Source organism: Camelina sativa, chromosome 11, assembly GCF_000633955.1.
Source record: "Camelina sativa cultivar DH55 chromosome 11, Cs, whole genome shotgun sequence".
Lineage (NCBI taxonomy): Eukaryota > Viridiplantae > Streptophyta > Magnoliopsida > Brassicales > Brassicaceae > Camelina > Camelina sativa.
In genome coordinates, this window is record NC_025695.1 from 36,351,078 (window position 1) to 36,366,810 (window position 15,733).

The 15,733-nt window shown below is 33.4% G+C and overlaps 4 protein-coding genes across 5 annotated transcripts in view; 2 read left to right on the forward strand and 2 right to left on the reverse strand.

Annotated features, from left to right (window-relative positions):
- LOC104725286 (chaperone protein dnaJ GFA2, mitochondrial-like) lies at window positions 3,955–7,726 on the reverse strand. Its single transcript, XM_010443916.2, has 18 exons — window positions 7,452–7,726; window positions 7,274–7,364; window positions 7,116–7,190; window positions 6,913–7,004; window positions 6,737–6,820; window positions 6,601–6,639; window positions 6,375–6,491; window positions 6,180–6,224; window positions 6,003–6,090; window positions 5,843–5,907; window positions 5,675–5,749; window positions 5,413–5,485; window positions 5,230–5,321; window positions 5,070–5,141; window positions 4,862–4,918; window positions 4,636–4,684; window positions 4,379–4,445; window positions 3,955–4,275 (listed from the first exon to the last, which is right to left on the reverse strand). Exons 1-18 carry the CDS (start codon window positions 7,536–7,538, stop codon window positions 4,179–4,181), a joined length of 1,365 nt encoding a protein of 454 aa, XP_010442218.1. The 5' UTR covers window positions 7,539–7,726; the 3' UTR covers window positions 3,955–4,178.
- LOC104725287 (protein ROOT PRIMORDIUM DEFECTIVE 1) lies at window positions 7,882–9,826 on the forward strand. Of its 2 annotated transcripts, none has more exons than XM_010443917.2 (2): window positions 7,882–7,950; window positions 8,111–9,826. In XM_010443917.2, exon 2 carries the CDS (start codon window positions 8,129–8,131, stop codon window positions 9,395–9,397), a length of 1,269 nt encoding a protein of 422 aa, XP_010442219.1. In that variant the 5' UTR covers window positions 7,882–7,950; window positions 8,111–8,128; the 3' UTR covers window positions 9,398–9,826. The 2 variants fall into 2 exon arrangements, with proteins under 2 accessions (XP_010442219.1, XP_010442220.1); XM_010443918.2 differs by having other exon boundaries at window positions 8,118–9,826.
- LOC104725288 lies at window positions 10,011–11,714 on the reverse strand. The gene is made up of 2 exons (XM_010443919.2): window positions 10,522–11,714; window positions 10,011–10,317 (listed from the first exon to the last, which is right to left on the reverse strand). Exon 1 carries the CDS (start codon window positions 11,693–11,695, stop codon window positions 10,526–10,528), a length of 1,170 nt encoding a protein of 389 aa, XP_010442221.1. The 5' UTR covers window positions 11,696–11,714; the 3' UTR covers window positions 10,011–10,317; window positions 10,522–10,525.
- The window catches only part of LOC104725290 (FT-interacting protein 1-like), a 4,047-nt gene continuing 3,447 nt past the window's right edge, over window positions 15,134–15,733 (forward strand). Inside the window, exon 1 of the mRNA XM_019232240.1 lies at window positions 15,134–15,500. Coding sequence (XP_019087785.1) covers window positions 15,134–15,500 — 367 coding nt within the window. The remainder of the gene's footprint in view (window positions 15,501–15,733) is intronic.

The following is a 15,733-nucleotide window of genomic DNA, read 5'->3' on the forward strand; positions in this document are numbered from 1 at the left end:
TCTCCAAAAACTCTAAAACCCTCAAGAACACTTTTTCTCCCTTCTGTTTCTCTTTGGAAAGCGATTATGAGTTGCTCCCCACTCTCAAAACTCGAGTTTCTACTTAAATACCTTGGTTTACGGTTTCCCAAACCCAACCGATTCTAATTTTGACGATTTAAAGCAAACCGGTCGATTCAAAAAATTTTGGTGTCGACCGACACCCTCTTGGTATCGATCGACATCCACACCCAAAACCGGCAAATTGGTTCGCGGATGTTACAATAGCCCTGAATCGTTGTACTGCCATCCAAGAAGGATTTTTTACAAGTTAAAGATCTCATTATGGACTAAAGTGAATTGCTTTGTATGATCGCTCATCTTCTTCTACAATAATACTTCGAATCAGACCCTTGTACCAAGTTCTCTGGTTAGCCATAATGAAATATTTAACTTGTAAAAAATCCATAGCAACCCCTTTTATACTCTTTGGGCCCTGGGTGGATGGGTTGGCAGCCAATGTGCAATAATGGACTTATTTCTACCTTTTAGGGAAAAATATTAAAAATACCTCATCTATTTTTTATTTAGAAGTTTAATACCTCGTCTTTTTTGATTGGAAGAAAAATATATCATTTAATTAAAATGTGTGATTTAATGCTCAAATTAATAAATTTTGTTAGTTTCATGCTTACGATTTTTTGACAAAAATAAAAAACTGTTTTTACACTTACTATATCAATTAAAATTTAATTTTAAATGACATGGCATTAATTTATAAGTTAATTTGAATTAAAATTAATTTTATTTAATATTTATTTTTATTACAATTTTGTTTTTATAAAAATACAAATTTTGTTTAGACAATTAAGTATTTTATAAGACCTGAAGCACTTTCAAATCTGCTTTCTTTCTTCGGAATCGTGTATTAAACAAAAATATAGGAATATATGATTTCATGTGATTCAATAAGTTGGTACAATCGATCATTGCCATCAACAACAGACCAACGTATTCATGAATCTGTGATTCCAAAAAAATTAACCAGAAATCTTTATTCAATGGACTTCATATATATCGAGTAACTAAAAAAAAATCAAATTGGAACAGTCATCTCCGCCGCATCACCGCCTATCTGTTCCTCATCTTCTTCTCTTAAAATCTCTTTAAGAAACTTCCCTTTAGATTCAAGAACCAAGATAGTGAAAACAATCCCCAAGAAATTTAATAGCACCAAGCATCAACCTTGTCTTAGCGGGAACGGTGCTGCAGAGAGCGATTAGTGTTTAAGCTTTGGAGACGGTGAAGACTTCGTGGATAGTGTTCATCGTTTCGGCGGCAGGGATCAATCCATCCAATTGCATTGTATATGTCTTTTTAGAATAGGTTGCTGCTGTAATAAGCCATGTTGAGGATGAACCATGTGGTGGTTATGCCAAGGAGGTGGTGGTTGTGAGTTCGTGACGGCGAGCGAGAACAGGAATTAGGTTTGATGAAGATGATTGTAAAAAAATAAAAATTAATATTAAATAAAATTAATTTTAATTCAAATTAACTTATAAATTAATGCCATGTTATTTAAAATTAATTTTTAATTGATATAGTAAGGATAAAAATGGATTTTTATTTTTGTCAAAAAATGGTAAGCATGAAACCAACAAAATTTATTAGTTTGAGTATTAAATCACACGTTTTAATTAAATGATGTATTTTTCTTCTAATCGAAAAAGACGAAGTATTAAACTTCCAAATAAAAAATAGATGAAGTATTTTTAAGCTTTTTCCCCCTAATTTTTATGTAGTGTTTTATATTTTCATATATTGTTTTTGTTTTTGATTTGTTTTTATTTTATTTTGTAAATATGGTCTAGAATAGCACATACAGAAACGTTATTGAAAGATTCGTGGGGGAAAAAGATTATTCATTACCGCCTTCGAAAAAAACTTGAATTCTAATGAAAAAATATTAAAATCTGGGATCCAATTAAAAAAAGTAGTCGACCTAATTTCTTTTTCTTTTACTCTCTTTATCTTAGACATTCTTCTTCCCATTTTGTTTGCTTTCTCTTTCAAATTTTGTTCTTCCTCTCCCTCTCTCTTTTTTCATGGTATCTTAATATTTTAGCCACTCGCGCTCCCCTCTGTCATCACCATCGATCTTTGTTAAAAACCTTAACCTCTCGCATATGTCTCATGGATCTCGCAGTCATGAGGCAAAACCTAGCCACCAAGAAAAGGATTCAGAATTTGATTTTACATTTGAACTTTAGATCTTGTCTTTCAACAAGGATCTCTTCTAAATTTTTGTTGGAAAAAAATAAATTCACTCTCGGTTAACTTCGGTTAAGCCTAAACCAACTATATTAAATCCAATTCAATTAGAATTAGGGTTTGATGACGTCTATAAATTAAGAGGCCCTAAAACAAAAGAGGGGAAGAGGGGAAGAGCCCGAGAATACTCCAAGAGCTTTAAACCTAGCTTCCTTGCCGAACATCAGCAAGATCACCATCACTAACGATCATCACCAATGACGTTATGATAGCCCACGAGATCGTCGTTGTATACGTCACTGATGAGATTGTTGTGATCTAGTATATCATGGTCATAACCCAAGAGGTAGCAACCAAGAGTTGGCAATCACTATCAAGCGACTAAATCTAATGGAGAGCCAAATTATTTATGAAGAAACATCCCACAACGGGTTCTGATATTGATTTATTGTAATTTTGAGCATTAATCAATAAAGATCTCTTTGCGTTCATTCTGAAGAACTGTTCACATACGAATCGGTTAAATGTGTTCAAACAATTTTGTCTTCATAAAATATTTTTTATTTATAATATACTCCCTCCGTTTCAATATATAAGATGTTTTGGCCTCCTTTTTCTGTTTTAAAATATAAGATGTTTTGTAAATTTCCATGCAAATTTTATTATATATTTAATAATCTGTAATCATTATTTATGCAGTCTTGTTTATGACTGGTTGAATCTTTTTAATTTAAATATATATTATACTTTTTAAAAGAGAAATAAACCATCTTAATATTTGTGCTTTTACCTTAAACACACTACATTTTGAAACGGAGGAAGTATTAAACAATATTTTTTTTATCATAAGTTTTATTTTGCTGGTTATGTTTTTACTAACAATTTATGTTTAATATTTATATAATTTTAATCCTACTTACTATTTTTCTCTTTTTTAGATAATTTAAATTTTATTTGTAGCACATACTTTCAAATTATTCTATTACTTTCAAAGTTTTCATAATTTATAATATAAATTTCTACCTATTTGTTTTTTTCAAATATTACACCCGTGATATCGCATGGATCTGACTTTTCTTAAATTTTCATTTGTTTTCTTAACTTTTCTTATTTTGCATGTAAAAACCAAAAACTAAATCTGTAAAACCTCTAAAATCTTCCAAACCAAATCCTATATGATCTCAATGGATTCATTTTCTCTATATCTAAAGAACTGAATTCAAATCAAAACCAAACCAAAAAAAGAATAAAACCGATCTAAAATCAAATTTTGTTGTACAATAAAGATGTATGTAACTCAAAATCAGTCTGAACTCTGAACTGATCAAACCATCCAATTTAGATCTTTAGTTTGAAATTTGAATATCGTCAACCAAATAATGCGTAAAACCGAAAAATTTGAACGGAAAAGCGGATTAAGAAAAGAAAAGAAAACGAATAAGGAAACGTATATAGATAGCCCATCACTGACATCAGCTAAACAATGTACCAAACGCATATATGAACTGGCTAATTCATTGACAAAACATCAGTGATAGACTTATAAGTTATATATTTCTAGGTACGCTACAAAATGGTTGGAATAAACATTTGCGAACTAGATATATAAAATGATCGACAAGAGTTAAAAAAAAAAAAATGAACCGTTTCACAAGTGTATGCACTTGACCTTCGTATCTTATAAACCTCGACACTTGAAGCAAATACTGGCAATAACAGCACACGCTTTTCCTTCTTTTTATCTTCTAGCATTGTAGAACTAGTTAAAAAAAGTAAAACCCAAACAAATACTCTTTATTACTAATCCTACGCAATATAATCTCAATCATGTCTGATTGATATATCCATTAAGAAGGAGGATGATCCATGGTTTAATGATAGAGCCACAAAAATACAGCTTTTTAGGCTTATAGCAGCATTTGCAGTTTTCACTGGGAAGATCCAGATGCCGTGCGCTGCTCGTATTCACCTTGTTCTGCTTTACTGAATTCCTCAAGCAGTTCACGCTGCCTCTGAGTTATATTTCTGCCAAGGAACATAAACAAACATAAGAGACTGCGATGTGGCGTTTGACTATTATGTCATTTGCAGGCACAATTTTACTTGGGGAGGTTTTGATGGGACTTACGCAGGGATGCTGACGTTGAAATGCACATATTGATCTCCAAATCTAGTCGACTTTCTTGCTCTTATACCTGTTTGTATCATAAACAGACGTATGTGATTTAAATAGTAAACAAACAGGAATCTGGTTCGGTATGGATTTGAGGAACTTTTGTTTTGGTTGGTGTCATGCTCTTCATATCCAGTGAGACACTAATTAGCTAAAGTAAAGAAGGCCATATTCAAAAATTTCTCTTATATCAACAGAACAAAAGAGCTCACCTTTATTTCTTAGCACTACTTTATGACCAGGTTGGGTTCCAGGACGGACCTACAACAAAAGAGTTTTCAAGTAAGATTGCTGGAGGAGTTCTAAGACAAGTCCTAAACTACAACAAGTTGTGAACAGAAACCCCCAAACTTTAGATAACTACAATTTAGTTAGCAACCAAAAATCTGATCTTCTTTATCATCAAAGCATTTTAAAAATGTGAAGAACTTTAGATACCTTCACGACAACATCACCAGTGAGGGTTGGAACTTGAATGGTTCCTCCAAGAATGGCCTGACAAAAGATGAAATGGACTTTAGTTATCAAGAAAAAAAACAAAAACGGTAAACGAACTCACAGATACTGCACCAGAACCAAAATAAATGCTGGAGGCAAAAGCGAATGAGATTTTAAAGACAGGATTGTCAAGACCAAATCAATTCACCTGGGTAACACTGAGAACTGCATCCACATGAATATCCGATCCTTCTCTACGGAACACAGGATCTTCACGAACCTAAAAAAGAATACAAACAAGTTACTGAGAACGCAATAAAGTGATTAACCATGAGTGTCATTAGAAAGTTGATTTCAGTAAAAGTCACCTTGAGAGTAACATATAGATCTCCAGGCTGGTCACCTTCAGGATCAGCCCCACCCACCCTTGCCACCTTTAATGTATCACTATTGTCAACCCCTGAGGGATGAAGTAAATGTGAGATCAAAGTGATGAAAACTAACACGATTTTTTTTTTATTACCTATTATAGATGCAAAAAAGAAAATTACCTGGATCGATATTGACTTTCACTGACTTCTGTCCTCGAACCACTCTACCTCCTCTACAGGATTTGCAAATACTCTAGTAATATCAACACAAGAAAAATGATGAGAAATTCACTGGTTACAGAAAGTAGAAACCTACTTTAGGGTCAACCATTAGCGATAAATTAACAGAAATGGTGTCTGTCTTCATGTATATGTAGACACACATACAGGTAAAACATTATACATGATATGAAAAGTGCAATTATCGAAATATATGACATACTGAGAACGTTTGACCAGCTCCACCACACTTCTGGCAAGTTTTTTGGATGCTTAATATACCCCTTCTCATTGTTGTCTGAAAAACGTAACTGGAGCACTTAGAACCACAATTAAACGTAAATTATATAATTACAGTGTTCAAACTAGAGTTTTGTAACATGAGACTGACCACCCCAGTGCCATCACAGGCTTTGCATTTTTCACGTTTGGTACCAGGAGGAACACCTTGTCCACCTAAATGTGAAAGGAAGAAAGAAAACAACAATTAGTAACTTGAGAGTGAGACAATAACAATGTAAATCACATTGATCGACATACTATATGCATACCACAAGTATTACAAGCCAACTCGGTTTGAAAAGTCACAGTTTTGGTGCATCCTTGAACAGCTTCCATGAAAGAAAGATCAAGCAAAACCTTTACGACAGTAAAGAAAGGAAGAAACGAGAATCTATTAATCTTGGATCACAAAAATAATTTCTGGGAGAAAAAGCAGATCGTAATACCTTGACATCTTGACCTCCGATATCTTGCCTGAACATGTTGAAGATCTGTTTTTCAAAAAAAATTAGCGTGCAAACCATGTTAGTTGATAAGTTATCCATTCCCATCTAAAAGGAAACAAGTTTTTGACTATCTTTGTAAACAATAATTTTTTGAGTGGAACCTATTAGATGAAAACCAAGAAGTAAAAGTATTACATCGCCATTGAAGTTCCCAAAGATATCAAATGGGTTAAACCCTTCACCACCACCACCGAAGCCTTGATCATTTGGAAACCCACCACTTGCATTTTGCTCAAATGCTTCATGCCCAACCTGCAGACATGACCAAGAAACTTATATCACATCTGAAATAGTTAATCGAGGGAGCCACGCTAGCTTGCTATAACAGAATTCCAAGGAAATTATTATGGTGCCTATTTACCTGGTCATAAAGGTCACGCTTCTCCTTATCTTTCAAAACCTGATTCAACAAAAGGTCCCAAAACCACAATTCCCTTCAGTATAAGATTCTAACAGATCATCATATAAAATGAAACCGTGTAAAAAGTCAATCTCACTTCATATGCTTTTGAGACCTCCTGGAACTTCTTCTCAGCTTCAGGGTCATCTTTATTCATATCAGGATGGAGTTTCTTAGCAAGCTGTAAAACGAAACAAACAATAGCATCAAACACTGAGAAACCAGAAATTTCAATCAAATGAATACATTCCATCTCAACCAAAATGTCCCTACCCCATAATAAGCCTTCTTGATTTCACCTTCTGGTGCATTCTTACTCACACCAAGAAGTTCATAATAGTCCTTAGCAGACATAAACGTCGAACCTAGTATTCAAAACCGGGCAAAAACATCAGAAAAAAAAAAAACTCAATTCAACTATACAAAACTGTGATCCTAACAACTGCAAGAATTAATTAAGGAACCTCTGATCCTACCTGTTCCATGAAAAGACCTTGTCGAGCCAAAATCAGTATTAAAACCTCCAAAGCTGATCCATCTCCGATCATGCCCTACATTACAAGATCACAATGTTAAAACCCTCAAATTACACTTGATAAATTCATAAAATTACATTCTTTTATAATCCAATTACCAGATTTTGAAGCGTAATCTCCAACTTTGGCATGATTGCCAACGCCCGTATTCAATCTCCTATAACTCCCAATACATACTCCCCTGAGTTTCTGCAAATCAAGAAAAAGCTAACCAATTTGAAATCAATTGAGACAGAGAGAGATATAGAGAAACAGAGATGAGGAGGAGAACGAAACCTGATTGCCTAAATCTTGTAGAAGCGATGATGAGAGACATCGACGAGTCAACAAACGAAGAACCTTTGCGCCATTGGAAGGAACCATTTTTTTTCTCCCTCAAAGCTTATAAAGGTTCAATCTTTATAGCTTTCTACTCAAATTCAATGGAGTTTATACTGAAGTGGGTGGGGTTTAAAGTCCAAGGGATTGAGACAGAGCAGCCAAAGTTAAAACCCTAGCAAAAACCCTGTTTTGTTGCTTGCTTCAGAACTGTGTAGAAGATGCAATTTCTGTTGTTCGCCACACAATACCGGGTTTGACCTTTTCTTACTCAAACCCACCCGTCATATCCGATCCCACTCAACCCGACCCGGCCCATCTAGTGTCACCCTTTAATGGGCTCAGCAACGGCCCATCGAAAAAAAGAACAGAACTCTTTAGCTGCCGTCGTCTCTGTAACTTTGCCGTCGTTGCGCACCGACTGTGTTCGTCTCACCGAGAAAAGATGTAATTGCAGGTACCATCACGTCGATTCACATACTTTTCATGATATAGATTTGTATTGTTCTTCTAAAATTTCCATAAAACCTCACAAATTGCTTTAATTTTTTACATGAAAGATGCAAACTTTGACCGATTTAGCTGTAAATTTCGAAACTTTAAGCTGTGTTATATAGTACGCAGGTTTGGCTACAATGCGGTGGTTGCTGCAGGGAAGGGTTAGTTTGTGTAAATGTAAAGAAAGGTTTGATTTTTTTCAGCAGAGATGTGGTTTAGTTAACGTAAAGTTGAAATGGGTGAAAGATAAAGAACTTGATGCTGTTGTGATTCGTGAAAAGCATCTTAAAGCTGTGTGTAATCTCGTTTCGGTTATTTCGTCTTCTCCTGATTTGAGACTACCCATCTTCAAGCTTTTGCCTCACCGTGGTCAGCTTGGTTTACCTCAAGATCTTAAGCTTTCTGCTTTTATTCGGAGATACCCCAATATTTTCGTGGAGCATTGTTATTGGGATAGTGCTGGTACTCGTGTTCCTTCCTTCGGTTTAACGCGTGAGGCGATGGACCTTTATTGTGAAGAAGCTGATGTTTTAAGGGTGGATACAGGGGATGTTCTAGTGAGGTTGTGTAAACTTCTTATGCTTACTTGTGAAAGAACACTTCCTCTACATTCCATTGATCACCTCAGGTGGGATTTGGGTTTGCCGTATGATTATCGAGATTCATTGATTCCTAAGCACCCGGATTTGTTCTGTTTAGTGAAGTTGTCTACCGACCTTGTTGGTTTGAAATTGATACATTGGGATGATAGCCTCGCTGTTTCCCAACTGCAACTGAGAGAGGCCGTTGGAGATAATGATCATATGGCCTTCCCTGTGAAATTTACGAGAGGGTTTGGATTGAAGAGGAAGAGCATAGAGTGGCTCCAAGAATGGCAGAGACTCCCTTATACGTCACCTTATGTTGATGCATCTCATTTGGATCCAAGAACTGATTTGTCTGAGAAGAGAAATGTCGGAGTGTTTCACGAACTTCTTCATCTAACAATCGGGAGAAAGACGGAGAGGCAAAACGTTAGCAATCTTCGTAAACCGTTTGCACTTCCCCAGAAGTTCACCAAAGTATTTGAGCGTCACCCTGGTATATTCTACATTTCTATGAAATGTGATACACAGACAGTGATCCTTAGAGAAGCATATGATAGGCGGCATCTCATTGAAAAGCACCCTCTCGTTGAAATCAGGGAAAAATTTGCAAACATGATGAATGAAGGGTTTTTGGATAGAAGTCGGGGGCTGTATCAGAGATCTGTTGAGACTCACTTGGGGAAGAACAGTAGCAAGACAGTTTATCCAGTTTGGTCAGACGAAGAAGAAGAAGAAGAAGAAGAAGAGTCGGACAATAATCTGATATCTGGATATGACTCTGATTGTCCTGGAGTTGAAGAACATAAACGCCTGTTTTAGTAGTGAGTACTGTGTTCCAATGGAAACAAATGACAGGCACAAGTTCTTTGTTACAGTGGTACAAAACCAAGACATTGCAGAAGGTGGTGTGAGAGTTAAAAGATCACATTCTACATCTCACTCTAGCAGCCTGAGCTTTCGGCATCAAATGGGGTTCTCCATCTAAAGTCAGTCACTGAATCACCTATGATGTAACGCAACAGACGACATTCTCAAGTGAGCTTTTAGCATTTTATAGCTAGCAAACAAAAGCTGGTTTATTAGTGCCACAACGAGGACATATAGCATTGCACTTAGGAATTGTCATGTTTGACGTGTGAATACACATTTAGTCAATTTGAGTCATGACATGTTGTTTTCGGGAAGATGATTATTGGTCTAAGGCATACATTGGATCGTTAATAGTAAGGTTGTTCTATATTTGTCGTTTGAATTGCTCCCTTAACATAGAACAGATTCAAACCCTGTTGTTTTTTGGTATCTGGTGATATTGAGGTTGTTCTATATTATAAAACCAGATGAATTTTCGAAATTAATTAAGAAAAATAAGTTATGGTTTTCTAACTTTTCATTTTTCAATGGAGTGAATAAACTCAAATAAAATAAGAACACTGATAGATAATATTTTATTCATTATTAATTATCACAACGGTCCTAATTGCTATAACAAATAACTTTAAAAGGTACATTTTGCTTTATACAAAGAAGAATAATACTATATGGGATAAGAACATGTTAATCCATCTGATATGCATGACACAATGTTATCAACAAGTCAGTCGTTTTATTATATATATAAACTCAAATTATGAAGGGATAGCTAAAGAAAGTTGCTCGGATGTTGATGGAGTCGCTGGGTACACGGCGCAAAGCTGTTTCATGGTATGACTATCCTTAGCATAAAAACCGAGCAATCAAATCTAGTGATACAATCATTGTTAGTAACAAACCGAGAAAAAGATTCTTAATGTGAAATTAAACAAAGAAAAAGATTAATCAAATTGTGTAACTTAGAAGAAAAATAAAGAATACCAGGACTTAAATGAGTAACATTAAGTATATATGATTGATATCACATATAGTTAAGGATGATGTTCGAATTAGAAGAAAAATATATAGAATACCTAGTTATGAAGAAACGTTATTTGTGTCTTTGGTACCATTGTACCATGTCTCTTCGGTGGGAGTTGAGAGGGGCATGGAAGTATATGCATGAGAATGATGAGATGGCATAAAAGTCGATTGGTCTCTCATGCATGCCGAGACATAATTGACATTAGCATCACCAGGTAGGTACGGATTATTTGCCCCAAGTATGCTGGTTGGTGCCAGTTTGTGTGATGTGGTGGTAGGCATGTGAAGTGGCAGTTGTTGGGGATGGTACGTTTGGTTATGAAAGAATCTTGATCCACCCTGAGGATACGGGTATGCGCATTGAGGATGACTGTAAGTCCAAGTTGAATTAGGGTTGAATCGCCAATTGTTATTATTGTAGTACTGGCTACAACTAGTACAACTGCCACAATTATTTTTCCCATTACAAATGTATCCCATGTAGTTATTGTGGTTGTTGCTGATCATGTTATTGTGATATTCTTGTGGGTAGCGTTCTTGCGGACCAGGGACGGGAAACAAGACATTTGGCAAGAAAGGGTGATATGTGTTGCTTAAGGATGGCTTGCTTTGTTTGGAGAGACGACTTTCTTCCATAAGCAACATGGAGCGAGCTTCAGTGAAAGAGGGAAATGGAGACTTGTGTTTGATTACATTGAGGATGTAATCATACTTCTCTGTGAGACCGTTGAGTAAGTGCATGACTAGAACACGATCTGATATGGGAGAGTCAACGTTTGTCAAAAGGTCTGAAAGTGACTTCAACTTTTGACAATACTCATGTACAGAGAGATCACCAATCGTCATTGTGCGCAATTCATTTTCAAATTGAAGTGCACGAGCCTCCTTATTATCACGAAAGAGATTCTCTAGGGAAATCCACAAGTCTCGAGCTGTGCACCCGACTTTAATGATGGTGTCTAGAAGTGAATCAGTGATGGTTCCATATATCCACATCTTAACAAGTCCATCACGTTCCTTCCACCTTTTCTCGGTCATTGGAGTCAGTGACGAGGATCCATCGATGTGACCAAGGACACTAAAGCTTAGGCAGTGAGTCTCGAAAAGTTCACGCCACACCTCGTAATTCAACTTATTCAAATCAAGAGTGACAAAAATATAGGCACGAATTTGGGTGATTCCGAATGATTTTTCGTACGCAGCTAGAGTAGTCTCAGCCATCATGAAACAAGGAGATAAACAAACAAAATAAAAAAAAAAAGGAATTTGCTGGTAGAAATATAATAAATGATAAAATGAGAGAGGAGGTGTTTCACAAAAGAAACAAAATGAGTGTAGGTTAAGGTTATGATACCATGTAAAAGAATATACAACTGTTTGGATCTCTTTTATTCGTGTACATGATCAGTATATGGAATCTAGGTATATCTTGTATAATAACTATCTAAGATACACAATATATGCATATATATATATATATATAATCTTATTAAAAATACACTAAAATTTGTGAGAGGATTTTTAACTAAAAATAACTATCTTATAACAAATTGAAGAAATTATTTTTGTTCATTTAGAGATATTGAATATAATTTATTTGTTGTAATACGTATACTACCATTTTACCATTATAACTGGTTCCAAATTATATAAACAATAAACCAGGGAAATATAAAATAAAATAAACAATGAAATTTTAATATTTAACTAAAAATGTTAACTTCTAATCTCTATGTTTCATAGAGAGTGCCGTTTTAGAGTTATTTTTAAAATAATATTGTTTCACATTTTCAATACGACTTTTGCAACTAGTTTTCAGGTTTTCTCCTCATACAAAGCTAATATTCTTTGTATTTAAGTTATTATGATTTAGGTAGGGATATATTAAATCGAAGTATGTTTGTATATTTAATTATTTTAAATATCTGTGAAATTGTCAAAATTACATTCTTACCGAAGGCGAGGGATATATAAAATACTTAAACTCCTCCTATATATTAATTTTAAAACTTAATATTGGTGGTGAAAAAAATATTGACCAGATACATTTTTTGACTTAATCTCAAATATACATATATACAAAGATTTACATATTAAAATTTGGCAACAGTATCCATATTTTTTTTGTTATAGCTTAACACTAAAAAAACCTCATTAATAATTTTTTTTCCTTCATATATTCACATTATTATGAGCAAAGGTTTACAAAATCCAAAATATGAGAATTATTGTTTAAAATAAAAGATGATAATTATTACAGTATTAGCTACAAAATCTCTATACTATTTCTTGGCAACAATATACACATTATCATGAAATGTATAAAATGTTTCCGTATAAGAATTTTTTTTTGCAGAATTCAAAAGATGACAATATTTATTAACCAAAAACATTTTATTTCTTGGTTTTATTTACAATTTTAAATTACATTAGTTTGGCACATTTATATATTTTTAATGATTTTTAGATAATCCTACTATTGGAAGTACATATATAGAACTAACCTTATCCCTTATCAAAATTACATCATCTTGTTACCACAAATAAATATCTCAAAGAACAAATAAATAATAATCATCAATGGTAAAATTATCAAATACTAATCTCTGCAATTTACTTACTTTATAAAAAAAGAAAATACATCAATACTTTTCAAAATATTTAATAACCAATCAAATTGAAAAAAATAATATTTTATATCTAACTTGCCTTATTAAATTTTAATTAATCATTATACTTCACCTCTCATCTTTCTTTGTTCTATTTTTTGTGTGAAACAAATAGTCATCACATCATGCAAATAATAAAGAGAATTTGTTAGAAATACTCTTTTTAGAATATCCCTTTTCAAAAATACCCTTTTTTAAACATTTTTATTTTTACTCTCTTTTACACAATTACAATATGTAAAATTCATTGTTAAATATTTTTTTAGGTTTGGGTTCTCTAAATATAGTTTTGAGGGGTTAGGGTTTAGTATTTAGAGTTTAGGACTTAGAATTTAGTTGTTTTATACATAGAAAATGGGTATTTTTGAAAATGGACAACATGAAAGAGTATTTTTAAAAAGTGACATAGGAAAAAGAGTATTTTTGAAAATCTCCCCATAATAATAAAAAAAGTAGACTTATTCCTCCATATGCCAAGATTTGAGTTTTTTAAAAAAAAAGACAAATTCTTCAATCTGTTTATTTTATACTTAATAATTATGATGGAACCCACAACTCAGAAAGTAAGATAAATATGTAGTTGAATTGACAATTGCAAATAATGTGTAGAATTGAATTTATGTTGTAATGCAATTGCAAATATGTGGGATAAATGATAGATTTTTATAATCGGATTTGCAAACATGTAGAGGTGTCAAACCTTATTTAATCACCTCACCATATGATTTTAACACTTTCATTTTTTTTTCTACCGTCTATCATAGCTCAGCTCTTAATTTTTAATTCGTGCGTCTATCATAACCCATTCCATCATATGACTTGGGAACTCTTAAATTATTATTTTTATCCTTAATCAAATTAAAATGTTAAAGAGGTAAATTTTCGTTAATATGTTTAATTTAAACCAAATTAGAGTTTTTTTAATATTTTAATTTTTGAGCTCGTAAATATTGATCATATTCCTATTTTTAAGAAAGATCAATGTTAAAACAATTTTTAAAAATTTCATGTTTAAATATTAATCTTATTATATATAATTATGCATATCACTTAATGAATAGATGAAACCGATTACAAATATCAAAATTTTGATGCATGTTAAGTATATGTTTCTACTGTTCAAAGTTTTTTTTCCTGTATTTCATTAGTTTGTTCTTTTTTGATAGAATATATTTATAGACTACCACTAATCTTTATATTCGATGTGAATTTTTGACCCATTAATACTTTTTATCTATTAAAATTATAATTATATATGACCAAATGTTAATATAATATGATTTTAAGATATAATAATTATATATTAAATATTGTAGGACCAAAAAAATATTTTAATATCATTTATTATAATTTTTATTTTAACATCAGTTTTTAGATAATAATAAAAATATTTTACATTAGTTTTGATAAATGATACGAATATTTTATATCAATTCAGTAAAACTGATTTAGAAGTAGAACTTACATCATTTATGTTTTGTAAGTGATATAAATTAACATTGATTACACCAATTAATGCAAATATTTACTTTGCATCACCACTTTCTAAGTCATTTTTAATTGATGCAAAAATTTAACATTATTTAAACCTGATACAAATATATAAAATGAATGATGTAAACCAACCTCTCTTTTTTTTATATAGTGATTATGCAAAAGGATTGATTGCTTTGAGCTTTGCATAGAAGTAAAAATTAATAAAGCCTTTTCCCCGCATTTGCTCGACTTGTAATCATTTGTAGCTTTATACTTTTCCTCCGTATTCATCTTCCTGTAAAGGCAAAAAAAAAAATCCTACAAAAACTTGTACCTCAATAAGAGACAAAAGCAGCTTCTTTATAATCACATTCTTTACTTCAGCTCATAAACAAGCTTCTTTCGTGCTAAGTATAATTAGAATAAATACCTTTCTTCCCCAACAATTAGGCTTCTCTCCTCTAGATTCTTCCCCTTTTAAACCTCCCTTGCACTCCAAGAACCCAAGAAACCCACAATGAGAAACATCAGAAAACTGGTCGTGCACGTGGTTGATGCTCAATATCTTATGCCCAGAGATGGCCAAGGCTCAGCAAGTCCTTTTGTAGAAGTTGATTTCCTTAATCAGTTAAGCAAAACCAGAACTGTACCCAAAAGCCTTAACCCTGTTTGGAACCAGAAACTCTACTTTGATTACGACCAAAGTGTGATAAGCCATCACAACCAACACATTGAAGTCTCTGTTTACCACGAAAGAAGACCAGTACCCGGTCGAAGTTTCCTCGGCAGAGTCAAGATTCCTCTCTGTAACATTGTTTACCAGGACGACCAAGTGTACCAGCGCTTCACGTTGGATAAGAAATGGCTTCTCTCTTCTGTTAAAGGTAAGATTGGTCTCAAATTCTACATTTCATCATCCGAACAAGACCAAACCTTTCCTCCTCCTCCTCTTCCTACTAAAACTTACACTAGCCCAACGCAAGTGTCTGCCTCTAAAACGGAAGAACATACTGCTGGTTCTGAAACAGAAGACTCTCGAGAGAGTTTTGCATCAGCAGACCAAGAAGATCTTACTGATTCGGCCAGCGAGTGTGTGGAAAGAAAAAAGATTGAAGAA

Coding starts and splice junctions, on each gene's coding strand:
- LOC104725288 (XM_010443919.2), bottom strand. CDS start 11,695: ATGATGGCTGAGACTACTCTAGCTGCGTACGAAAAATCATTCGGAATC.
- LOC104725286 (XM_010443916.2), bottom strand. CDS start 7,538: ATGGTTCCTTCCAATGGCGCAAAGGTTCTTCGTTTGTTGACTCGTCGA. Junction 7,365..7,451: donor TACAAGATTTAGGCAATCAG/GTTTCGTTCTCC, acceptor CTTGATTTGCAG/AAACTCAGGGGAGTATGTAT. Junction 6,821..6,912: donor TCAAGAAGGCTTATTATGGG/GTAGGGACATTT, acceptor TTCGTTTTACAG/CTTGCTAAGAAACTCCATCC.
- LOC104725287 (XM_010443917.2), top strand. CDS start 8,129: ATGCGGTGGTTGCTGCAGGGAAGGGTTAGTTTGTGTAAATGTAAAGAA.